Source organism: Anser brachyrhynchus, assembly GCF_964034855.1.
Source record: "Anser brachyrhynchus genome assembly, chromosome: 1".
NCBI lineage: Eukaryota > Metazoa > Chordata > Aves > Anseriformes > Anatidae > Anser > Anser brachyrhynchus.
Genome location: NC_137694.1, coordinates 184,694,161 through 184,719,880, shown reverse-complemented (window position 1 = coordinate 184,719,880; position 25,720 = coordinate 184,694,161). Strand labels below are relative to the sequence as shown.

The following is a 25,720-nucleotide window of genomic DNA, read 5'->3' as shown; positions in this document are numbered from 1 at the left end:
AGACTTGAGGCTATGTACTGGGAGCAACAGAAAGTCAACTCAATTATTCAAATATAGTCACTACAGACCAAGCAGACAAGTATTACAGGGAGCCATCTGAAAATTAATACATTTACTTTAAATTCTGCACAGCAGTAGGAAAGAAACAACAACTAATCAGGGGGGGAAAAAAATGTAGAATCTCAAGTCTGACACCTGCGAATTTCTCAGCCAGAGGAACGTAAGAAAATAAATTCAAGTCACTAAATCATCATACATCCGTACGGTATCTCTTCCAAATCAAACACATTGTATGTTTTCCAGTGTGGGTGGAAGTGGACTCCAGAGATTTGGGGCTGTCACATTTGAACCTAAATCCTGGCCTAAAAGCTTAGCTCTAGGCAAAACATCCTCTCTCCAGTTCCTTTCCAATACTACATTACGATTAGGATTTATTTTTATGGTGGTTATGGTGGTAAATTTTACAGATCACATTACCGAAAATTCATGAACAGGATGCATTTCTGAAGCACAGCTGTCTCACTGGATACACTGCTCCTGCTGCTAACATCGGTCGTGATCTCTGGATACACCTACAAGTAACATGCCAATGAATAAGAAAGAAAAGGAAGCATCCTTCGTTATGTGCAATAAGCCCTCCTTATGCTGTTTCATCTGTATACCGTTATTATGTATTACATAAAAGCCACCAGGTGCTCCCAGATAGCAGCTATAGCAAATCAAGCTCCTGATTATCTCTTTCGTGTCCTGTTGCTAATGAGCCTGGTGGCTGTGGGAGAAGCTGGAGAGGTTCATTCTGCACCAGCCCCATGGACAAGGAGGGGAAAAGCCTGCTCTGCCCTCACAAACTCTGCCAAGGTGATGGAGCTCAGGGGTGACAGGTCCCAGACCCGTCCTCCTTCAACAGGGAATTGGCCTAGTCCTGCATAGATGCAGGAAAACCGCACGGGTGATTTTAATCCTAAATTTCCACTCTTCCCAAGTGGGCTTGGGAAAATAAGGAACGTCTGGATTGTGAACAAGCGATTTCTCAGACACTCATTTACTGGCAGCCCGTTCTCTGTGCATATAGACCGAAGCGAGCAATTTAATCGTGGCATCTTATTTACCAAGGGAATTTGTCTATCTTCCCCAGACGTTGTTTCAACAATGTACAAAGTGCAGGTCCTGCCATGGTGCCTTGTTGCCCTTTAGGGAGCACATCTTTGGGGAAATGGTTGTTTAACCGCTTGCTTAACCTGATGGGACAAATTTTTTCCCTTTGAATTTAAAGCCTCAGTTAGAGGTTGGCTTTCATCACATTTAGAAATCAGGGGTGGAAAGTGCCAGTGCCTGAGTCCTCAAAGGTAGAGGGACGGGAGTCTGCCAGCACGGGGAGACTGGGCGCCCTCGTGTCCCTGCTTGGGTGGGAGGTGACTCGGTGGCTGCCCCCGAAAGGGTTTGGTGCTCCTGTCACCGGTTTTGCAGGCTGCTGGTGGGGAAGGGTGGGCGTGGGAAAGGTGGGGGCAGGGATCTGAGCTTGTTTGTGTTCACCACAAAATTTATCTGATTCATAACTACCCTGTTCCAGTCCTAAGGTTCACAAGCTGCGTTTGCAGAACGTGCGAGGCTGCCTTCCCTGGCATATTTTGCATAAACTGTGTGTCTTTGTGAACGGGATGCAAGGCGGCGCCGTGTTCCTCCCCCCAGCCTTTTGCTGAAGGACTGAGCTGAGCTGCCTCTCCCCCCCGAGCTGCAGCAATTGCCTGCGTCTAAGTCACCATATTAGATCACATTCCCAAGGATGAGGCTAATGTTTTCTGGTGGGTTTGAAAGGAAAGCTGAAAATCCTCTTGTTGGGGACAAAGGGCAATTCATCGTACAAGTGGAAGCTCATTTGCCCCGGATCACACACGGAGGTTCATACGGCTCTCAGGCCCTCTGAGAAGCTGGAACCTCTGGACTCTCTTTTGGCTTCATTCGTGGAAAAAATGTCACGCTAGCACTATGAATTGAAACTCAAGCAGTGCCCCCTTTCTGGTTTATCCCCTTCCAAAACACAGCAGGGGAAGAAACAAGTTCAGTTTTTAGAAAGCTGTCTAAAAGTCAATATATAGCATCCACATATGTATATGTGGATGCAGTGATGTGTTATGCATATATAAGTATACCTACACATATATCTAATAAAAATACTGCACAGGGAGTCGGTGAGACCCAAATTCACTCTGTGCAACTGTAGACCCCAGGCTACTTGAACTCTGCTGTGGATGGGGAGGGTCAGGCCCCTATTCAGCTACATATTCTAGCCAAGCCTTGTGTGCACAGGGCACCTGCAGCAAGCCAAAGAGGGATGTATCTCTGGTAATCTTTGTCTTTGGCCCGTGTTTTCCTTCCACGTTACAAGTTGTTCATCCTATGCCATTAAAAAACACTTTTTCCTCCTTCCATCAAAAGCTGTGTGCTCCGGAAAGAGCTCTTACCAGCATGTAAAAGGGCTTTCTCTATATTGTGTTGTAGCAAAATAACATAGTCATAGACTGTGCTTCTGCAATATAACTACATATTTCAATATTCCTTTTTGTGATGAAAAAGCTAATTAGCTAGGTCGTTACAGTTGCCACTTGTAAAGGGGAAGATAGTAATACCATTAATGTGCTCACGGGAACTTCATTTATATTACCTCTTAACCTTTACAAGGATATTACCATTTCAATAATTAATTGCTTTTTGCCATTTAATTTGCAGTTTACCATTTTCAAAGGAAATTACCCATTAAACTGAAGACTCTTTAAAAAAAAAAAATCCTTTCCTTGACTATACACCACAGGCTGTCCTTAGAAAAGCTAGATATTTTGTAAGCCACTTTCACATGTTTGTCTGAGATGAGAGGACTCTGAGGTAGCTCTGAATATTAGAGAACTGCCCGTCCCATGGACGTTTAACGATCTGGAGCAAAATGAGGCAGAATGGGGCCGAGACAATGATGAGCAGGGAATTAATCCTTACTCTCTGCCTCCAAATTCAGGAAGGCAATGCATCCTTTCTCTTTGATTGATGCAGTGAGAGTTGTCTTCCCTGTTCACAACCATCTTGTTTCTTCAGCTGAAGTTGATTTACACTGCAATATGCATACATGAGTTCTTCTGTTAACTTCGGCGATTGAAAAAATAAAGGAACTTTGGCTCAACCTTGTAAAGCACAAAAACGCTGGCCATGAGTCACCAAGCACATCTTCAAGCCAGTGCCCGACACTTTGGAGAATGAAGCTCAACACACATATTCCTGCTCTCTCTCAAGCTCCTAGTAAAACAGCTATTCATTTCAATGAATCAAACATAAGCTGATATCCCCATGGAGCTGTGCTGGCACATTATCTCTGTTACAGGTAATAAAAAATTGTGCCCAAATCTCACCACGCTAAAAGAAAAATGGATTAATATTGGTAGCTGAGAAAGGGAGTCACGCATCCCAAGTAGGCTTATCTATGATAGAGTGAAACACATGCCTCTGAGAGATGGATTTGGATAGGAAGATGGAGAGGAGGTGACAAAGTGAGTGAAAAAATGAGATACGGAAGAAGAGGAAAGAGAAGAAGCAGGTATGAACTAGATTATACCATTGATTTATGAATGAATCTCTAGAATTTTTTGTGACTCAGGTGCAAAAAATAAACTAGCCTTTGGGCAGTTCCACCTTTGCAACTGGCAAGTCAATGATATGTCACCCAAAATGATATGCATCTGCCTGATATGTCACATGCCCGCAGGCACCAAGTGGATCATTTTACTGTGAAAATAAGGCTTTCAATTTACTTTATTGGAAAATAAAACATTCTGTTTGTTTTATTTTTATTTTTTTTCACTCCCTTCCCCATGAGTATAAGAAGAGCATTCACATACAGTATGTCATTTCCACTGCCCTGATGCTGGGGCATACTCTGTATTATTTGCAGAGAAGTCAACAGCCACAGTCAGACCTATTAGGGGTAAATGAGGTCAATGATCTGCCATACGAGTGTACTAGGCTCCTAGCTGGGAGGACTAGGTAAGAATCTCAGGATGAAATGTCTTCTAAACATCTGTTTCTTTCACTCCTCTGATAGACAGGAGGCCTGGACAATTAGCTATGGCCTCCACCTTGGACTTTTAGATGGCAGAAGATTGGTGAGATGCATCCCGCCATAGGTATTTAATTATGTCTTCAGGCATCCAAGCTCAAGAGAGCGAGAAGAAACTCAGATCCTATTCAGAGCTCCCTATATCAGCAGTGGATCAGCAATCACACCACTGCTAAAGCCCCCAAATAGTCTGCTTTTTGACAAGTGGGAGGAAAGCCTAACTCCATGTCAGCATCAGCATTTCTTGCCTTCACATTTCCACAGTGAGGCACAATTATTGCTTGAAGACAGCCTGCTAATTTCTGCCAGTTAGTGCTGCTGCCTGCTGCTGCTTAAGGCACCTGATATTTCATTTTATGGTGTTACTCTGCCTATATTACCAGGGCTCTGGATTTTATCATACAAAGGGCCGTGTATGGGACAGAAGTAGAAAGAAGCCACTAACCATCAAAATTAACATTAAAATATTCAAAACCTCCAGACTGGCAGTTCACCCAGCATGAACTTTGCTTTCAGAAAGGCATGTGCTCTGCATGCACAACAGTGGTTTAAGGTCTTAATGCTGACGTGAAGTTACCTGATGCATGAGGTATAGACAGACTGACGATGTTCTGCAGACAGCTCTACCTGCATGGACAGGATAGTCCTTGCTGGTTGGCATGCAAAAGGAAGCTTGGGGTCTATCCTGGGGAACTTGATAATCTCTTGTAATTAATACCATAATTGGAGGTGCTGGAAATGCTCGTTGAGTTCCTGCCAGGGAATGTGAGTGTTTCACAAAGCTGTTGAGGCTGTACTGTACACCACCAGAAGCAACCTACTCGGCTGCTGTAGATGCTTACACAGAACCCCTGCGTTGGCAAAATGCTCGCGTGAGCAGCGAAATGTGCAACGCTTGTTCCTTCAGATGTAATCACAGAGTGACATCAATACCATCCAGCCATCTGACAGCAGCCAGGATGGCAAGGCTGAGCTGTCCTCCCTCTGCATTTCAAGGCAGGCAGCCTGTCAGCGTCACCAGGCTTCCACCTGCCATCCCACGGCCACACGGCGAGGCCAGGATCGAGCTATTCCTGTCTATTCCTGGCAGAGCTGCCCAGGCCGAGTCCAGCCTCACTTTTGCAGATCACAAATGTACACAGATGCACCAAAGACGCTGAAGTTTAGAAAAAAAAATTGCTTACTACAACCTTTGCCGTCCTCCAGGGACATAATTATTGGCTTCCAGTGTGTCAGTCGTAGGGATGCCAGCCCTGCAATAACGCCATGAAGGCAGAAATGACCACTAGAAAGGGATGGCAGATCATTTTAGCAAGAAACCGCAGGCTTAGACACACTTCTTCTGGAGGTGGGCAGATCTTTGCAGAGAAATTGTTTGCAGCTCATCTGCAGTGACTGAGACCAGTGTCAGCCATTAAGTAATAAGTTATTTTTATCCACTGCAGCTCTCCAGCATCTCTGAGGGTGATGGCATCTCGCCAAGGCTTTGGAAAGGCTGCTTGAGCTGACACACAAAGATGAATGACTGAAGCAAGCCTGGAGGACACTTCTGAGACAACTTTACAGAGGGAATCAAGTCTAAATATACCAGGTAGTTCCACAGTGGAGTTGCTGAGAGGTGGTTTTTGCTTTCCTCCTGAGAGATGGCACAGAGTGTGACTTCTCCTGGCATTTTGGAAACTTACTTTTGCTGCTATAACAAAGAAGTTCCATTAATTCTCCCAAACAGAATTGTAATGAGTACTAGGGAAGCCTGTTTTTTGCACCTGTACATGCACAGTTAGGTTTATGTCATAATGCTGCAACAAAAATGGCCATGTTTGTGAATAGTTTTTGTGACCTGCACTAGCAATATCTCTGAGGTGCAGTTTCACAAGATGGCTTTCATCAAGAATTTCAGAAGTAGAAAGAATTTTTCTTCTTTTTTCTAGGTGCAAGTTTGGTTTTCACTGAAGTTAGTGGCAGTGCCATGACCAATGCTATTGACTTTGCTGGGGACTCAGCCACATAGTCTAGACAAGAGCTCCCTTAGAGAAGTCCAGTAGAGGTCTAGAGCTGAATATATTTCAACCAAATCCTGTTAGCTTTGCTGACACAGTATTTCCCCTGAAATCAATGGTTGTTTTTTTTTGCAGGAGATGAACAGCAAGATTTCATAGGTTTGGTATGCATTAAAGTGCATACTGTACTGCTAGTGTTATCTTTTTCAGTGAGTTATAACAAACAGGAGTTTTACAGCTCCTCAACCAGGTGGCTGATTCAGCATCACATATATTATAGCCAATGCTGCTGACCGTGAGGCATGACAATAAATCCTCAAGTGAGATAGCATGAGCTAACCAAAAACTTCAGAACTTTACATTTTTCTGGAGCTTCGAGGGACACAGACATGTTTTGCTACATGACTACAGGTTGCTGTCAGGGTGACCTCCGGCCAAATCACTCATAGAGTCATACCTTAGTTTACAGAATGGGGTCAATGCTGTCTGAGCTTTTGAAAAGTAGTTAGCTTAAGGAATGGGCTGGTTTGGTCTGGTGAAAAGTATCTACAATAGTAACCTCTTTCTTGACAAAGAGTCCCTCCCCAGCTTTCCTGTAGGCCCCCTTTAGGTACTGGAAGGCTGCTGTAAGGTCTCCCCAGAGCCTTCTCTTCTCCAGGCTGAACAACCCCAACTCCCTCAGCCTGTCTTTGTAGGAGAGGTGCTCCAGCCCTCTGATCATCTTCATGGCCCTCCTTTGGACTCATTCTAAAATATCTATGTCCTTCTTGTGCTGGGGGCCCCAGAGCTGAAGGCAGCACTCCAGGTGGGGTCTCACAAGAGCAGAGCAGAGGGAGAATCCCCTCCCTCGCCCTGCTGGCCACGCTGCTTTTGATGCAGCCCAGGGTATGGTTGGTTTCCGGGCTGCAAGCGCACATTGCTGGCTCACGTCAAGCTTCTCATCAACCAATACCCCCAGGTCCTTCTCACCAGGGCTTCTTTCGGTACATTATCTGCCCAGCCTGTGTTTGTGCTTGGGATTGTCCTGGCCCAATGCAGGACCCTGCACCCGGGGAGCCTGGCAGAGCCAAGTTTGACTCATCCGATCTCCTTGTGAGCAACCTGATCTAGTAAAAAGTATCCAGGCACATGGCAGGGGGAATGGAACTAGAGGATCTTCAGAGTCCCTTCCAACCCGAACCATTCAATGATTCTGTGAATCTTCTCCGGGGACCGTGACACAGAGGGGTGCTGTCATTTCACCAGGAATGGTGTAGCTGAGCAGCAAGTTACAATGGCCAGCTTTCTGCAGATACTCTTCCTTGATACATCTGAAAAGATCAAGGCCTACAAACTGTATGTAACAGTAGCATTGTCAAGTCTTTTTATCTATTACACTGTGAGAAAATACTACTAATTATGTATCATACTGAGGCAAACTATATTAGTCTGCCTGTCCGTCCTTCCTTCCTTCCTTCCTTCCTTCCTCCCTCCCTCCCTCCCTCCCTTGATCCCTTCCTCCCTCCCTCCCTCCCTCCCTCCCTTCCTCCCTTCCTTCCTCAATTTTTCTCATCTCTTCCCTCCTCCTTCTCTCCCTCCCCCAAAGATTCCTCGGTCTCTTCTATTTCTCTTCTTTTAATGTATTTTTTATTATTATTTTATTAATTTATTATTATTTTTTATATATTTTTAATTTTTAATGTATTTTTACATTCTCTTCATCACAAAAATTCTCCTTTCTCACTGTCATTTGCTTATGATGACACTTAGGGCAAGAGCTATTCTCCCCTCTCTATATTTAAGGAAACATTCCCTTTATGTCGTGCTCTGTCACAAATCTTTTGCTACAGGGTGGGGAAATGCTAGGGAAATACTAGGGGCAGTAAAATAGCAGCTCCGGCCACATCTTTGTCTGATCCCTGCCAATCTATCTATCCAGTGGATTTTTCTTCTTATTTAGCCTTTTGAGGAACAGATTCAGGTGACTACTGCAAATGCTTTTGTCTTTCCCTACAAAAGGCACACAGAACTCCAAGTGTTTGAAGATACAATTGCAATATTAGCTTGGGCTACTTAAACAACAGGTGGCATTCCACAGGAGTTGTTCCACAGGATAAAGTGTGCTCCTATCTGTACTGCACCAAATGTGTGTTCTGTGAACACTTTCACCATAATAAGGAACTGAGATAAGCGAATCAACGGAATACACTACGTACCAGACATTTCTTTGCTGACACCTGTAGTTTTGCTGCCATATCTAGCTTTAGTCAGGAAAATTATGCTTGCGTAAATTATGCACAATACACAAAGTGTCTTCTACTGGTACACAGAGACTGCTATCTGAAATCAAAGCACCCTCTGGCAGTTACAGATCACAAACGCCCAGTCATTTTATCCCATAATATTCATCTAGTTGACTTAACAGGAAACTATTTGCTGGTGGACAAGCAAGTCAGTAAGAATGCCACGTCAAAAGTTCCTTCATGACACTATGACATTTACTAGCCATGAGACAGCAGCTGAGTTTTAGGCAGTGATCTCATTGCATGATTACATTTGAATTTTTGTTTTTAAAAAAATACCTTACGAGGAAAAATCTAGCCTGCAAACATTATCCATATCAGAAAAAGAAAGGATTTATTTGTTTGTTATTGTCTTTGTAGATGCATCTAATATTCCTAAACACACACAGACACACACAAAATATATATATATACACATATATAAAAGCCCTGGTGCCCTTATACAAATGCTTCTCTCAGTTATAGGAGATTAAAATGTGTTCCCTTGATTATTTATTTTTATTTTTCTTGGGGAACACATGCACAGATAAAAACATACTGTTTCAAAATCCTATAGGTAACTGCCTTATCTAGAAGTAATCTGGCTCGTGAAACAAATTCATGAAAAAATACACTTCCATCAAGGAGCATCTGAAAGCAAAACTGGATGCTTTAAAAGACAGTACATGCACCAACTGACAGAGGAAAATGTTTGCGGTTCCTTATATGTCTGTGGTATAACTTGCTGGATGATGCTTGGCAATGATCTTATCTTGACATTTGTGATTCAGATGTTCAAGTCCTTCTGAGTTCAAGGTGTGCCTTCGCTGTGTCAACTCATCCAACAGGTTAACGGCATTTGAATCTTTGTTCAGTCTGGTAGCAACACCCAATGTATAGTTGGGATGCGATCTTTATAATAATGGAGTTTTCTTTACATGCTTAAATATAATTGCTCACATCTGTGACAGCATGCACCTGTGACTGCATGCTGTTTTATCTCTTCATTTTAAGTCTAAAGCAGATTCCTAACATGGACAAGGGAGATCCTGGCTCCTGGAAGCTTGGTCAGAAGTAAGGGACGTCTAGGAAGAGGTAAAACCGACAAAACAGGGCGGAGGAACAGAAGCTAAGGAGGGAAACGAGGTGTCTAAAAATACATGAAGATCTGTTTGCTGACTAGATACAAGAAGAAAATGACATGACAGGAAAAAAAACCAAACCTCTTAGTTAAAAACTGTTTCAGTAAATGATGAGCATAAGAACATGATGAACATAAGATCTCCCCATTTTGACATGCTTTTACTTTCATTTGGATTACTATAATAATAGCCCATTTCTTTTACATTTATTTTTTTATTTTTTTAAGTTATGCTCATTTACAAAACAAGCATGAAATGAATACAGCCATGCGACCTCAGGAAGAGAATCTTTTTTCTTATCACAAATCCCAAACTTTTCCTTGTTCCCCTGAGAATCGCTCGTACCAGGGGTCGCGTATTTTGGTCTCATAACCAACCCGAGTGGTACCGAACCCCATTTCAGATACTAACAGCGTATGTTTGAAGGATTACGGATAGGTATTCCAGGAATGCAGTATGTAAGTAAAACAGGGAAAGCTTTTACAATTCTAACTTTAAAAGGTTAATCTTTTAAAGCTCCTCGGTGGGCTCTGTGAGTCTGTGTCCCCTCCACACCCCCCGGACGGACTAAACTCGGCTCCCGCACTGCAAACTGCAGGATCCCGGGACCGTAGCCGGCACCACGCCCGTGGAACAGGCACGGGGTGAATTTCTGCCTGTCTGTCCGTGTGTCTGTCTGTCACACGGCGCCAGCCTTGCCCCCTCGCGCCGGGCGGCCGCAGGAGGAACCAAAGGCCGGGGAGCGCGTTTCCCCGGGAGCCGCTCCGCCGCCGCACGCAGCCATGGCCGACACCGCTGCCCCGCCGCAGGTCGCAGCCCCGGCGGGCCCCGGCATCAACCCGCTGGCCCGCAAGCTCAACAAGATCCTGGAGACCCGGCTGGACAACGACAAGGTGGGGCGGCAGGCTCCGGCCCCGCCGCTGAGGGGGCAGAGGGGGCGGCAGGGCCGGGCCGGGGGCCGCAGGGCCCCCGCGGGCTCTCCGAAGGGAGAAGCGAGCCCTGGCGTCCCCTCGGCTCCGTCCCAGGGGGGCAGGCAGGGGTCTGCAGCGGGAATTAGGAATAAAAGCCGGGTTTGGGCCGCCAGGGGTATGCCACGCATCTCTGCCCGTCCTGGGGACGTTGGCGCTGCGTAGTTCGGGTGGCACCACTGAGGCTTTTCCTGATTTAGGTGTTTTGTAGTTATGCTTTAACCAACTATTAGCCTTCTGGTTAAAGCTGTTATAAAAAGAAAAAGAAAACAAAAACAAACAAACAAAAAAAAACCAAAAAAACCCAGAGTCTTATGTTATAACATATAAAAAGAAGAGAGACTCATCAGTTGTTTTAGGTATTTACCAAGTGGTCTATAGCATGTTTTGGTATTATTTTCTCTAAAACCATGTTCGCCAGAATGGGAGCCGGCAGTGTGCCCAGGTGGCCAGGAAGGCCAACGGCATCCTGGCTTGTATCGAATAGTGCAGCCAGCAGGAGCAGGGGGGTGATCGTCCCCCTCTGGTGAGGCCACACCTCGAGTGCTGGGTTCAGCTTTGGGCCCCTCACCACAAGAAGGACATCGAGGCCCTGGAGCGTGTCCAGAGAAGGGCTACGAAGCTGGTGAAGGGCCTGGAGCACAAGTCCTGTGAGGAGCAGCTGAGGGAACTGGGGGTGTTTGGTCTGGAGAAGAGGAGGCTCAAGGGAGACCTCATTGCTCTCTGCAACTACCTGAAAGGAAGGTGTGGGGAGCTGGGGGTCGGCCTCTTCTCACAGGTAACCAGTGAAAGGACTAGAGGGAATGGCCTCAAGTTGCACCAGGGGAGGTTCAGGTTGGAAATGAGGAGACATTTCTTCTCAGAAAGAGCAGTCAGGCACTGGGACGGGTTGCCCAGGGAGGTGGTGGAGTCACCGTCCCAGGGGGTGTTCAAGGAAAGGTTGGACGTGGTGCTTAGGGACATGGTTTAGTGGGTGACATTGGTAGTACAGGGATGGTTGGACCAGGTGACCTTGAAGGTCTTTTCCAACCTCAATGATTCTATAATTCTATATACTACTTTTTTCTCTAAAGCAGTGAACTTGGGTTGGCTGCAGACTATGCAATATGCTTCTTTATAACCTAGTGAAATGTTAATTTCATTTTTTCTTTTACTTCTTAGGAAATGCTGGAAGCACTCAAGGCTCTCTCAACCTTTTTTGTCGAAAATAGTTTGCGCACCCGAAGAAACTTGCGTGGAGACATTGAACGACGAAGCTTAGCCATAAATGAAGAATTTGTCCACATATTCAAGCAAGTTAAAGAGGTAGCAGTTTTACAGTTTGGCTAGCTATCTCGTTGGAGTACTGCTGCATAATTTTAAAAAAGAAAAAGGAGTTATGAGAAATTGTGATTTTTCCCAGACAAATATGCATTTACAATAAAAATGTTTCATCATTTATACCATTTGATGGAAACATTGTATGTAGAGCGGTGATATTTCAAACAATTAAAAAAAAAAGATTCAGGTGAACATTGATCTTTAGGGATGCTTTCTGTCCATGGATTATGTAGGGACCCTAGAGCAACTATAGAGTGGTAAGACCAACACGGGTTGAAAGAGACCTCAAAAGATCATCAGGTCCAACCTTTTATGGGAAAAGGGGGGCCTAGATGAGATTATCTGGCACCTGGTCCAATTGCATCTTGTAAACCTCCAGTAAAGGGGGTTCTGCCATATCCTTGGGGAGATTGTCCCAGTGGTTGATTATTCTCATGGTAAGAAATTTTTTTCTTCTATCAAGAGGAAACCTTTCCCAGTACAACTTGTACCTGTTGCCCTTTATCATCTTCATGTAGCTCCTTGTGAAGAAGGAATATAACTACAGTTTTTCTGCAGAGGACAGGTTCTCCAGCCCTTTGGTAGTCTTTGTGGCCCTCCTTTGGACTCTCTCTGGTCTGTCTACATCTATTTTGAATGGTGGGGACCAGAACTAGACGCAGTACTCTATGTATGGTCTGTATGTTTCTTGTAACAGAGCCATCTTGTTTTGGTGGGATGAGACTGGGCCTAGGCATAGCATTTCTGATTTAAAACACAGTTACTGTTATTTTAACTTATTTAGGAGCTTGAGAGTATAAATGAAGATGTTCAGGCGATGAGCAGCTGCTGTGAAGATATGTCCAGTCGTTTGAAGGTAATATATGAATAGATGTGCTCTGCATATTTTTCCTTTAGGATGTAACTATTTTATTTTAGAAGAATAAATTGTTATTTTGGAGGATTGACAGTGACACAGATGTTTCACTACTATGTGTATTATGTGTTTTAAGATACTAATGTTTATTTTTACTTAAAAAATGGGTTGAGGAAATTATTTTGCTTTCTTCCAAGTTCCAATTTTGAATGTACCAATATATTTCTCTGAGAATATCAAGGTAGTATTTGTGTTTGAGTGGAGAGAAAATATTTAATTAGATTACATGTGATGGATTAAAGTGTTAACTATTTTTGTGGTTTTTGATTTAAAATTTGAATCTTTCACATTGACTAAAGCAGTTGAATTACATGTTCGTATAAATACCTCAAGTATATTTGTAAGTAATTATCTTGTTATCCGTTGAGTGAGAAAAATCTAGTGTACGATCTTGATTCTGTTGGTTTTGTTTCATAACATGTCTAAGGATGCCTTTGTGCAACAAAAACAATTTGTTCCATATTAATCCTGAAGCCACAATGTAGGTGTTTTATAACACATTGCTAAATCTTAACTGGTTTCAATGTGCAAGTTCAATATTCGGAACAGTCATGAGTTTAAAAGGATTATGGATACTGAAGTGTAGATGTTTGCCAAACCAAATCTGTTCTGAGTATAGCACATAAATTGTAGCGTGTGAATGAGAATTCTTACTAAAGTCTCCTGTGATAACCTTTCCTTTTTCCCCCGATGTGTACTCAAAAGGTAATTAAGTGGTTTCGTGGAAATTATATGTAATCCTCCTGAGAATGCTTGTAGTTTGATGAACTTGTGCCAAAAAGTGTGAGAATACAGTTAGCCCGCTGCAGTACTTAATTTTCAGTTTTGGAAAGCGATGAGTAATGTAGCTCTGAGGTCTCACATCTCTTTGAATGCTGTTAATCTGGATGTATTCCCTAATGCAGTTCAGGGCCAGTTTGACTAAACTGTCAGATGTGGAAATGAGTCGAGTGTCCATGCAGCTTTTTGTTCTTTTCTGTCTTTAGATCATGAAGTGTAGCTGTCATCTCTGACTTTTTTTTTCTTTTTACAGTAGAGCCATCCCACGGTGATTTCTTTTTCTGTTAAAATCAGTGGGTAGTTTTGTGCTGTGCCCCACAGGAGGTTTCTGCTAGAGCCCTTTAGCACTCATAACTTGTCTTAATTCAACACAAGTTTTCTTTAGCTGTATGAATAGAAAGTAAATTAACAAGGCCAGGAATTAGCACTTGGTTGTCAAACGTTCTGCTGTTTTATCTGTAATAGGACATCAAGACTTGCAAGCGTGTGTTCAAGCTGAATGAGAAGACATCAATGTACTTAGAGAGAAAACAACGTATGAATAGGAGTATCCATAGCATATAAGGCATGAGTGCTAAAAGAGTAGTCTATTAAGATTGCAGAATGAATATAAGATATGAAAGGGACTGTGTATTCATTAGTCAAAAAGCTCTTTACCTTTTTTATTTTGTAAGGTTGTGTTATCATACAGTCCAAACAACAGGCCAGCGTGCAAATATGAATATATATAATGATAAAAATATGTATAGGTAAGATTATTGATTTTTTTTAAATGCCTGAAAATTGGGAGAGTTAAGAAATACTTACTAAAAGAAGGCATTTTATTTTGAAGAGTACGCTCCTTAAACAACTTAGTTAGAAAGGTTCAAAAGTATTATATATTTTAGAAATTGTGTAATGCATTTGATGTGTTTGTGCTTTTCACATTCTTAATGATTCTAATTGTATTCTAGGCAGCAAAGGAACAAACCCAGGACTTGATAGTAAAAACAACAAAGCTCCAAGCAGAAAAGTATGTATGCCACCTTATTTATTTCTTGAAAACATGAAAATACTGATGTAATTTTATTTTGGGTCTGGTACTGCCGCTTTTATTTTTGTGTAAGGACTTCGTTTTTTTTTTTTGCGTTTGTACTTTGTTTTTAACACACTTTCTGTGTTCGTAGCTCAATTAGAATAAAAATGCAGAACTCGTAAGGTTATTACTAAAGGATAGAAAAAGCTGAGAATGCTTATTGTCATAAAAATTGACCTTTTAGGAAAGAGAATCAGTTATAGTGGTACAGTGTACTGAGTATGGATTTGCTTTACCTAATATCAGTTGATAATATAAGTTAAATAATTTTATAATAGATACAGACCTACATGAGATCACAGTTCTTTAAACATCAGTATGTTATTTTGCATTTTGGACTTAAATTTCTAGAGTAGAGTTTTAGAAACTTTTAAACTTAGAATATCTTATTTGGTAACAGTTAAGGTATGTTGGCTTTTATTTTAATTGTCTGAAGTTAGTTTTTTTTTTCCTCCAATTTAGTGTTCGTGTAGTGTAATGCCAATGACTGTCTGATTGGTATTTCCTGTATAATTCAGAGACATGCACAAATTTTGTGCAAATGGACAAAAGTATCTTTTATTTGCTGTGAGCTTTTTCATGTTACAAAGAAACATTTGTTACATAAAGGACAATCACTGAACAAAACAAGGTGTGTTCATATCTTTCAAGTGAACTCCTTCATGCTACAAATATGTAAATATAGAGAAATTGTTGGCCATTGTTTTTGTTTATTTTATTTTTGTGACCTAATATTTGTCTTTAAAGGAAGGACAGCCTAGGTTTAGACTTCAAAGGAAAGGTAGTAGGGAGGGAGGGAACTGGGATTTGTTCTTTTAAAAAGTTTGTGACCTTGGGCTAATTCCTGTGCTGATGAGACCTTACCAAAAGTAGTTCAGCACTAAGTCTTGCGTTAGTTTCGTGGGCTTTGCGGTGGTGTTAATGCTTTGTATCCATCAGAAATCACTCTTATGCAGAGACTGGACGTAAGAAGAGAGAGTTGGATTATGACCTACTTTTCCATCTTTAAAGCTAATTGTGAAATACATAGGTACCTTAATGAGCCTAATGTAGACCTCTTTTTTCCTTGGTTCTCCAGCCTCTTGTGAAAAAGATTTGTATTTTGCTATTTTCAGTATTTTTATTCATAGGAAGAGGATAATAATACCCTGTGACAGGTTCATGTAATCTTTATCGCTTTTATGGCTAAGGCATCTTGTTTTACAGCTTTAGCCTTTGTCAGTTTAGAAGGATGAATCTCCTTCCTTTATGAACTTTCTTCTGAAAATTATATATAGCTCACTAGAGATTAGAAATAATTATTTCCAGTGATAAGTTTCTAGTAGAAGTTATGACATTGGATAGCTCTGGGTGCACTTTCAAAATTAATGGGCTCATGTTGTGGACTTCAGTAGGAAGTGGATTACCTCCTGTGAGAGTCTGAATGTGAGGTTAGAGTGTAGTCTGTACGTATTTTAAAGCTGAATGTACAATAACTGCATAAAGTACAATACTGGTTGGTATAAGATGAAGGATTTGGCAAAGTCACAGTTTAAGTAAGTGAGCAGAAGTCAGGGCTCAGAAAATTTTGTTATTTTGAAGATGAGGGTGTGAGACAGTAAGATAGAGAAGTGGTCCTATATTTTTGTGTAGTCTCAGGAAATGGAATGCTGCTTTGACTCCTTGTTCTGAAGCAGAGTGGAAGGTACCAAGACCCATCCCACGTGCATTATGTCTAATGGTCTTAAAGTCCATTAAAGGAGATTATGTAGATTCCACATCAGTACTTCCACAATATATTCCTTACACAATAACTTACTTAAAAGGCTTCCTGCAATAACATGTAAGCTACAGAACATCCCTCTAGCATGAGGAGACATAAATGTCAAGGAAGTAGCCTGTCCTTCTAAGGCATTCGTTGACCTCAGGATGCACACCTAGGAAAAAGTTATCTTTTGAAAGGCTATTCTGTAAGCATACCATGGAAATACTCACACTAGCAGAAGCCAAACTGTATTTGTCATTTTACAATGTAATGGTTATGGAAGACTCATAGTGCCATATATTAACAAGGTTAACTTTTTTTTATTTCCTGGCTAAATTTATGTCAATTTTAAAGAAAAGAGTTGTTATTGTTGTTGTTGTTATTAATTTTATTTTTTCAAGCTACAAAGAGAAGGCTGTTTTGTTCCATGTGGGATATCTGAGTCATCTCTTCTTTTGACTCATTAAATGATTGTTTCTTCTGGTGCATCTCCCTGATTTAGATCAGGCACAGGGAGAGACCTCTGCTATCAAATGTTAGGGGTTTCTTGAAAAGCTGAAATCTTGCCTACAGTCAGAAAAAATACAGGTCTTGAGCTGCTCGTCCCTTCACCGTATAAGGTGACATTTCTTAGCCGACAAAAGAATAAAAGGTGAAACTGGGAGGCCATGCCTTCTGTTCTGAGAGTTGTCCTAAAATGCTGATTGAAATGCAGAGAAAATGAAAGCTGGGCCCATTCAAAACCAGGGCAACTGAAACAGTGAGCCTAAAGCAAGAACAGTCAGTCTAGAAGGTGGCAGTAGTTGCTGAGGATAATCATTCTTTAGAATTCTTCCTATAAAAATGAAGATGTATCTTTTCTTACCTTACTGTGGAAGTTACAGAACTCATCTGCAGATTTCTTCAGTCCCAAATTTCTATTTCTGTCCTCTGTGGTCCTACTGTTTTATTTTCTTCTGAAAAGCCTATAATAAAATAATTAGTTGGAAGTTGATGAAAGTTCAGTATAATGTGTATTTGTACTCAAATAAGACTAAAATAGATTTTTCTGTGTAATTTTTAACATCTAAATATTTTTTCAAAACCAAAATCCATTTTGCATACCACAAATTTGTATTTGTGAATTCTTTAAGTTCTTAAATCAGTGCTTTTGAATTTAATTTTATTTTTCAGGACAATGTTTAAAAACATTTATGATGTTCTTCTTTTTTATATTAGTTATGTGCTTCTTTTTCCCACTAGTAGTTGCCGAATGTTTTGTAATAGCAGAGATAACACGGTCTTTCATTTTGCTGCACCAGTTGCTTACACCGTCCTTGAGGAAAGTTATTTTGGCCCTGCCCTTCTCACGAAGTTCTACGCTAAGTCCTCATCTCTTTTTACCTTTTTAGCTATTTTTTTAAATAACTTCAGAAATTATACTGTACTGGGTTTGCTGTACTAGCTATAGATGAAAAAGTAATTCCCTTCTATCATGATTAACATTTATCTGGTTTATTTCAGCTGACTGTTTCCTCCTAGGAGGAAAATATTTTGATTTGATTCAATGTTCTAAAACTGAAGGAAGGCCGTAAACTTTCAGATGAATTTCATATATTTAAGACAATTAGGGATTTACCTTTTTAAAAATGTTATTTTTGTATCTGACAAATTTTAGGGAAAATGAGCTGATATCTTCACTCAGACAATCTGATGAAGTTAGGAAGTTACCTGTGGTAGGCAAATAATTGAGGTAGTAGTTCACAGCTTTTTATTTACTCCCCTTCATTTTCTAAGAACGTACTTTTGTGGGTGTTAACTCTGTTAGCTCTGGTTTTGATCAAAGATGTCTCATCTTTCTGTAGTCTTAAGACTGTTTTCAGTAAATGACAGGTGGAACCTTTGACTTGGGTAAGCCCTCTTTGTGCCTGACTTGTTCTTGGGGGAAGTAAATTTTGTCAAAAAGTGTTACTATTAGTATCAAGTTTAAATCAAACTGAAATTAGAAGAAAGAACAACATTCACTGCAAAATCAGGGAAAGTCTTTTTAACTGGAGTTGTAATTTTATTCCCTGAGATACACAAAGCAAATACTTAAAGGAAGCATTGGAATACCGTGATCTGTTTTCTTAGATTGCAGTGGTTTTTGACCTTGTAAATGTAAGTATCTCTTCAGATTTTTTTCCGTATGTGGCATTTGAACCTGCATAGTGTGATTTTTTTTTTCCTTCTCTTTTTTCTCCAAGAACAGTATGATAACAGTGAAATACGAACACTTTAAGTGATGATGCTTATTCATGCTTTTGGCTTTGCCAGGTGTTCTTTCCCTCCTGCAATACTTGCAGAGGAGTGGCTGTGTTAGTGGTTCCACGCAGGGACTTGGTTTATTATGCTCACCTGTTATTTTTTGCATAGTTTTATCACTACTATTAACTGTATTTCAGTTCCTAAGTTCCATTTTCATGTTCCTAAGCTTCTTACCTGAACTCCTGGTTGCTTTTTCTAGCCTCTCAAATTTGTGATTTGAAGGCATAGTGGTCCCTCTGCAGCATCGTGTAGGTAATGAGCTATTTGGGACTTCCTATGTTGGTAACATGTGCGATTAAGACACTGGGTTAAATAGTTGGGGAAGAAAATAAGATGCTCATCTCAGATTTCAGTTAAAACTTTTGAATTCTCAAATGGTTTGCTTTGTATTGTACATTAGAAGCAGAGCAGTTTTCCTTCACATTATTTAAGTTATGGAATCTGCTTAATGTAGGAGCTAGTTTTTTGTTTTTTTTTTTTTTCCTCTGGTGTCCTTAGAAATTGAGATCACAACTTGATAGAACCACGTAATGTGAAAGAAATAATGCAGTCTAAACCATTTAGCCCATCTCTCTACAACGTAAGATTAATTTATTGATGTTCACTGATGTAGAGCGTTTAATAGAATGTTTTAATGTATTTCATAATAACCTTTGATAATAAAGAAAAACTGCAGTAGTTAATTTAGGCAATTTCTGTGAATTGCTGAAAATCCTCTTCAGTATCTTCAGTAGATTGCTGTACATTTACGTTAGCAGGCTAATATTGCTTTCAGGTTGAATTAGGCTTTGTATGTATAGTAAAGAGTAATTTGTTTTCAAACAGCATCTGCTGTTTCTTAAAATATGTGGGTTTGTTTATTCCCTTTGCTAATAGGCTGACAGAAAAATGATCTTGTTCCTTGAAGTGTGATTTTTTTTTTTTGATAAAAGCTTCCTGTGACTTGTCAGTTCTCTTGCTGTATGTGAGTTTAATTCTTTTTTCTTCTTTGTATGAAGCCAAAAGCCTACTTGCAGTACTAACTTCTTCACCTTAGACTGGGAGCAAGTTTCCTAGAGCTCAGTACAGTTCCAGAACCAACCAAATTACAGTGCAGTTCCAAAATTTTGTGTGCAGAATGGCAGAAGCCTGGCTTCATAGTGGTGCTAACAGACATTTAATGTAAGGTATTTTACAGGACTGTTTTTGAGGTTAGTCACAAATGACAGTTGTGGACCTAACAACTGAAGAGCGACACCAGAAGATAAGTTACAATATTAATTCTTATAAAAGTAAATAAAAGTGATTATGTGAGTGTATGCAAGTGCACATGGAGATCACAGCAAATAAGCCTGCAGGAATAGAAAATAGATGGCAAGAAAAATATGGCAAGAAAGAGGACCATAGTCTGAAAACTGTATGAAGGAATGAGAATGGAAATGGATTGGACAGTTATTTTTGAGACAGGCTAAAAGATCACAGGGCTTTCATTGAAATTACGCTCTTGAACACCTTTACACGTTATCTTACGTTGCTAATTTCTATTGTAATCTTAAATGGAGCGAAATCTGTTTCAGTTTCAGAGTCCTTATTAGTTATGTTGATTCTGGAAAATAAGATTTTGTAGTACTAGTATTTTTTCGCTTTTAAAAACACAGTTAAATGTGATTTCTGAGCCTATCTTGAAATGCAGCATGTACTTCAATTTGTTCTAATTGAATTATGTTGAAACTTGCTCTTTATTTAAATTCAACAGCCATGGTTCTTGGAGTTCAGTGAATGGTTTCAGTGTCACCTCAGTGCTCAACACAAGGTCAAAAGTCTTAGGAAAAATGCTTCTCAGTGAACATCTGCTGCTTCAATAGTGCTGCTTTGATATACTACAGGTCTCTCATGCTTGTCTCTTAGTGATACTTTTCCATTTTCTTTTCTGTTTTCAGAAACAACTTTTTTGTCATAGTCAATTTGGAAATGATTCAGGAAGTTCAGCAGTATTTGTAGGAGGTTAGAGAGGTATGCTGAGAAAAGTGGTGGTTTGCATTGATGAGATATATTTCATGCCTTGACCTTTTGAAACTTGTAGTTACATTTACTCCTGTGAAAATTCATCATGAGAAAAAGTAGTAATTGCCTAAACTGAATTATAATTCGGGGTATATGCGTGTGAATGTTTGAAATTGTGTGCTGGATTTTCTTTCCTGATTTGTACTGCAGTAAAGCATAGGCGATAGGGCATAATGCAGGAATCAAAACAGCTATAATGAATCTGAAAAAAAAAACCAAAAACAAAAAACCAAAAAAACACTAGTTCATCATATTCTGGCCATGAGCAGCAAAAAGAAAAAAAAAAAAGCCTGATTTCCTGCATGCTCAATTCGCATGAGGCATATTCTTGATCAATATGAAATGAGGCATGGATTTACAGATTGATTGTGCGCTTCTGAGGAATGTTTCTCAGTTATATGATAGCATTCCTGACTGATGTTTGTGTAATCTGCTTTTAGAAGAAAAGTCCCCGAACAGAGAGCCCATGGTGTTCCCTGGAAATTGATTTGGGTTCTTTGTTGTTTTCCTAATATCTGATTTAGTTTTCCTTTTGCTGCTGGTTAAGCTCCGATATTACTCCAAGTCGATACAGAGAACAGCGTGCTGTTTCCATGCCTTTGGTGACATTTTACAATTTGATGACAAATTTGAAGACTAGACCAAGCAGTCCCATTTCAAATGCCTTTCTATCAGATTATATAAAAAATGTGCTGAAGATATCAGTCTGTTTGATGTGACAGTATCTCACCTCTACAAGATGCAAAAGAATCTATCTACTGGAAACATACTTCTTTTTAATCTCTCTTCACAGGTTAGAAACCATGTATTGTATCTTAACCATTGCTAAACACTGATTTGTCTAGTAAGTATATACATCAAATGACTGCTGTGAAGTTCTGCATGTGAAAATCTTAGCCAGACTATTCTGTAAATACAGATGTCCATAGCAAGCCTGATGGCTATGTAAGGGAAAAACAAAAACAAAAAACTCTGTGACTTTATTTACAGCATATAAGCTTTTTAATGTGAGTGTTTAGTAATCTGACAAGGTTTGAATCATTTTGGTGCAGTTAATATCTTCTGTTGTTAAACTTCTCATTTAACATTTTTGATATATATATATTTTTTATTATCCATTTCTTTTTAGTGTGGAATGTATTATAGATAGCACAGCTACTGCATTGCATGTTTACTGTCTTTAGATTGGGACTTCAGATTGGAGATACCTAAGTTCAAGTCCAGTTTCCTGCTGTCAGCTCTCATTTGCATAATGTCTTTCAGAAACTCATCAATGTAGAAGTACTTAATTATTTTTGCATTTTGTACCTGCTGCTGTTCTTGAAACACTTACTTTAAAAGCTTGTTGTTCTTTCAAGCCTTTTCCTCATTTCCCACCTAATTCTTAGATATAAATCATCCATTTGCCCATGCGGTCCTTTATCTTAAAGGATGTGGGTATGTGGGTCTTTGTTTTTTTTTTCCCTTGTGTCTTCAGACAACAGTCATCTGTCCTCTCAGCTTTCAGCTGGAGAAGATTCTTAGGCAGACCACCTTGAAGTCTCTTATAAAACAGGTTCTCCATTCCCACTGTCATCCTGCTAGCTCTGTTCTGATGGGAAGCCATTGTTCTTGAACATAGATGATCGGGATTATGATGTTTTCCAGATGAGGTCTCACTAAAGCTTTCTGTAATAATAATGTTATTTTCCTTTATCCTGGAAGTATGTTAGACAATTCACTGTGTGCCTTCCTGGTTTTTACTCTAGCAGAAAATTTAATAATTATATTCTAAGGTGGAATTGGTCACCAAATACCTTCACGTAATGCCTGTGTTCTCTTTTATTAAAAGATGTCTGTTTGACAGCCAAAATGTACCATAAACATTTGTTCTACAAATGCATTTTTACTTATGCAGCTGGTACTTATTTTTAAGAATGGATACTTGTGTGTAGGTTTTTTGTTATATAATTGCATATATTTGCCTTCCACAAAAACATCATAGAAATTTTTTCCAGCTTCTGCTGAAGAGCGTTTATAAGTATCTGTTGAATATGGTTGTTATTTTTTTTGAGTTATAAAATACTAAAAGTATCTTTGAGTCTTTAAAAATATGAATGTTGAGTCCTCAGTAGTGCAAAATGAAAGGACTTCCAGAAAATTATGCTCTGACTTCCTAAGTAAAGGACAGTAGCAAATTTTTATGGTATATTTAGTGGTGAGGTAGGATTACATTTTGGAGAAGTCAGTTTCTCCTCCACCTCATTTTTCGAGCTGTCTAGGTGATAATCCTAACAAACAGCGTGCATTTGTGTTTAGTTCGAGGGAACAGTGCATGAAGTGCATAGTTTTCCCAGCCTTTTGAGTTCTCTTGCAAAAGAATCCTGTCTCCGTGGTAACGATTAAAATGGGGGAAATTGCTCTTTGTTGGAGTCCTGTCCCCCATCCAAGCTCAAAAGTCCACCAGTGCTTGGCACTTTGCTGCTTTGCATCAGCGCTGTGCTCCCGCGCCCTGTGAGCCTTTATGCAGGGGTAACTTTTGTAGGGAAAGAACCAGCAATCCTCTGGGATAACAGCACAGTTTGGCTTTTCTTCTTCTGTACCGTGCATGCCTGGAGCGTGAGTTGAGATGACAGAAAGGGCTGTGGGGTCTCGAAGCGTCCGAGTGCCTCCACAGGTACCGGTTCCTGTGGGATGTAGGCAGAGTGGCCTTACTCCAGCTTTCCTTGTGGCCTGCGTGTTCTGGGCTTTGCACAGCACTTAACACAGTGAAATAACTGTAGCAAGCTTGAGTGGTACTTTTAATCTATTTCCCTGCTTTAATAAGATTGATTAAATTCAGGTTAAAAATCTGTTCGTTTATCTCTGAGGAAATATCTATGTCATTTAATACCCGTGTGAATGTATTGGTCTCATTAATACTGGATGCTGCCATGTAGAAGGCAAAGCTACAAAACACACGTGTGTTTTGCTACTGATCCGTCATCTTGTAGGAAACAGGGTCTCTTTCTCATGCAGATTGATAATCAAGACAACTTACACAGTAAGTGTAAGCAGGGTTGGCTAACCTGGTTTTTGAAACTGGATTCAAGTAGTTTGTTGAAATCCCATGTCTTTTGTGCAGAGCCCAAACGAACTAGCTTTATCAAAAGTCAAAGATGTGTGCGTTTGGATTTAGGATGGATGCTTTTCATCACTTCCAAATCACTGTCTTGAGAAAAATAGATGAAACATTGCTGCCACCTTGAGGCGGTTCTTTTATGCTTACATTGTGGAACTTTTAACTTCGCGGTGTGTTAGAGAGCAACGTATTGACTCTATTATTTTTGTAAGTAAATTACTGAGAATGTGCAGAGTGGGCCAATGCGCTGTTATGGCAGGGGTTAGCCAAGACACAGCCAGAGATGGGAATGGCTTTAAAGCACGATTTTTGGTGGAGCCTTGTTCTTTGTAGCAGCAAAATAATAATAATTAAAAAATAAATAAACAGGGCTGTGTAGAGTGAGGACTCGCAGAAGGAGAGAGATTTGGCAGTGAATTTCTCTGTGATTGTTCATTTGCAGGATTTCATTTACAGGAATAAATGGGGCACAGAATCCCAGAGCTGACTAACAAGTGTGCCATTTTGTATAGTTCCTGACTCTGGGCCTTGTACTTTGGAAGTCTACAATACTAATTCCAACAAATACGCAAAACAAACCGAAAAAAAAAAAAAAAGGTGTGTCTAGTATACTTCACTACTTAAAATCAGGCTTCACCCTGCCCCAGTTTGGAGGAACTATATAGGCTACTGCTGAAAGCTCCTGTAAAATATATTTTAAAAATCTGACAAATGAGATGTAATTGTAAATGGAAATATTTTGTAAGAGCTGTTAAAAATCTTTATGCTCAGACAAAGTGTCTCTACATCCCAGTTGTTCCCGTGTTTACGGGAGATCTCATTTCTTCAGCTGAAACCAAAGATAATTTTGCATTTGCTTTTTTCAGCCTTTTTTCTTTCTTCTTTCTCTTCCCTAAAGGGAAGGATAGTCCAGTGTAAAGCTACTCAGATTTGTAGTTAAATATAAAATGGGGATCTCCCTCATGAGAGAAGAGAGCAACTAAATAAAGGTAATTCACTGAGTAACATTGGCAGTTGTTTCAACCAAATCAAGTGCTCGTGACATTGATGGATTAGAATTCCTCGTCACAGTGGTGTGGAACAGCAGCGCGTTGCTGAAAGCACCATCATTTCATGAAGTCTGAAGTGTCCATGCCTGATTTTCAGTTTGACTAGCTAAGGCATACACATTTAGTTTATGTTTTTATGCATCGTGAAGCTGTCAATGTAAAAGCATAACAGCAACATCTGCATAGGACCCTTGTGAAACCTGACATGTCATTTAAAGATGTGGTATTAAATCATGAGAAGTTTTGGTTTTCTATTTTGTTTACATTTTTTCTATGTAACTTAAATACTGGGCTTTTTAAAATTATTAATTTTTTTTCTGTTAACAGTTTTGGATTCCTTTCCTTCTTGCTTTTCCATATGCTATGACAATTGCAAAAAAAAATTGCATTTGACCTCTTAAAAAGTTTGCAGAACTGCAGGGTGGGAAGGTCATCCACATCTACAGAAGGGAAGTTTGTTTTCTGTGCTGCTTCAGCTGAATGCAGTCCAGAGAATAGTTGGATAGTAGAGAACTGGTAAATAAGTAAAAGCTTTATTTTCAAGCTTTGGTCTTGTAAGAAAATTTAATTATGGCAGCCAGTATTAGAAGTGGACCTGTCTGTCTTACCACTCTATAATAGCAGTGTATTTATGTTGCAATAAGTACACTAGAAGCTGAAATGGTCTTAAAGTAAATGATCCTTGTTCTTCTACAAATAATTAATTCCATGTCTTCTCAATGCCTAGAAAAAAAAAGTATTTATTTCATGGAATGCTCTGTACTCAAATCACAGTTCAAATTTCTGCTGCTACTGGAATTCCAGTCCCTTCCTGTGGAATAAAGTGAGATTCATTTGGGTCCTTCTGTGGTTGTAAGGTGTGTGACAAAACACATGCTGCCCACAAGATGGGGTTTGGATATTAAATCCCTGTTGTGTTTATTTCAGGAAGGGTAAC

At 40.0% G+C, this 25,720-nt stretch overlaps 1 protein-coding gene across 2 annotated transcripts in view; it reads left to right on the top strand.

Annotated features, from left to right (window-relative positions):
- Positions 1-10,041: 10,041 nt before the first annotated feature.
- COG6 (component of oligomeric golgi complex 6) overlaps positions 10,042-25,720 on the top strand; it is a 52,303-nt gene continuing 36,624 nt past the window's right edge. Inside the window, exons 1-4 of one of the 2 annotated variants that reach the window (XM_080555774.1) lie at positions 10,042-10,395; positions 11,632-11,775; positions 12,575-12,646; positions 14,440-14,498. In XM_080555774.1, coding sequence (XP_080411900.1) covers positions 10,285-10,395; positions 11,632-11,775; positions 12,575-12,646; positions 14,440-14,498 — 386 coding nt within the window. In that variant the 5' untranslated portion in view covers positions 10,042-10,284. Of the gene's footprint in view, positions 10,396-10,452; positions 11,121-11,631; positions 11,776-12,574; positions 12,647-14,439; positions 14,499-25,720 lie in introns of those variants that run through there. The other variant, XM_080555775.1, reaches the window with a different exon arrangement.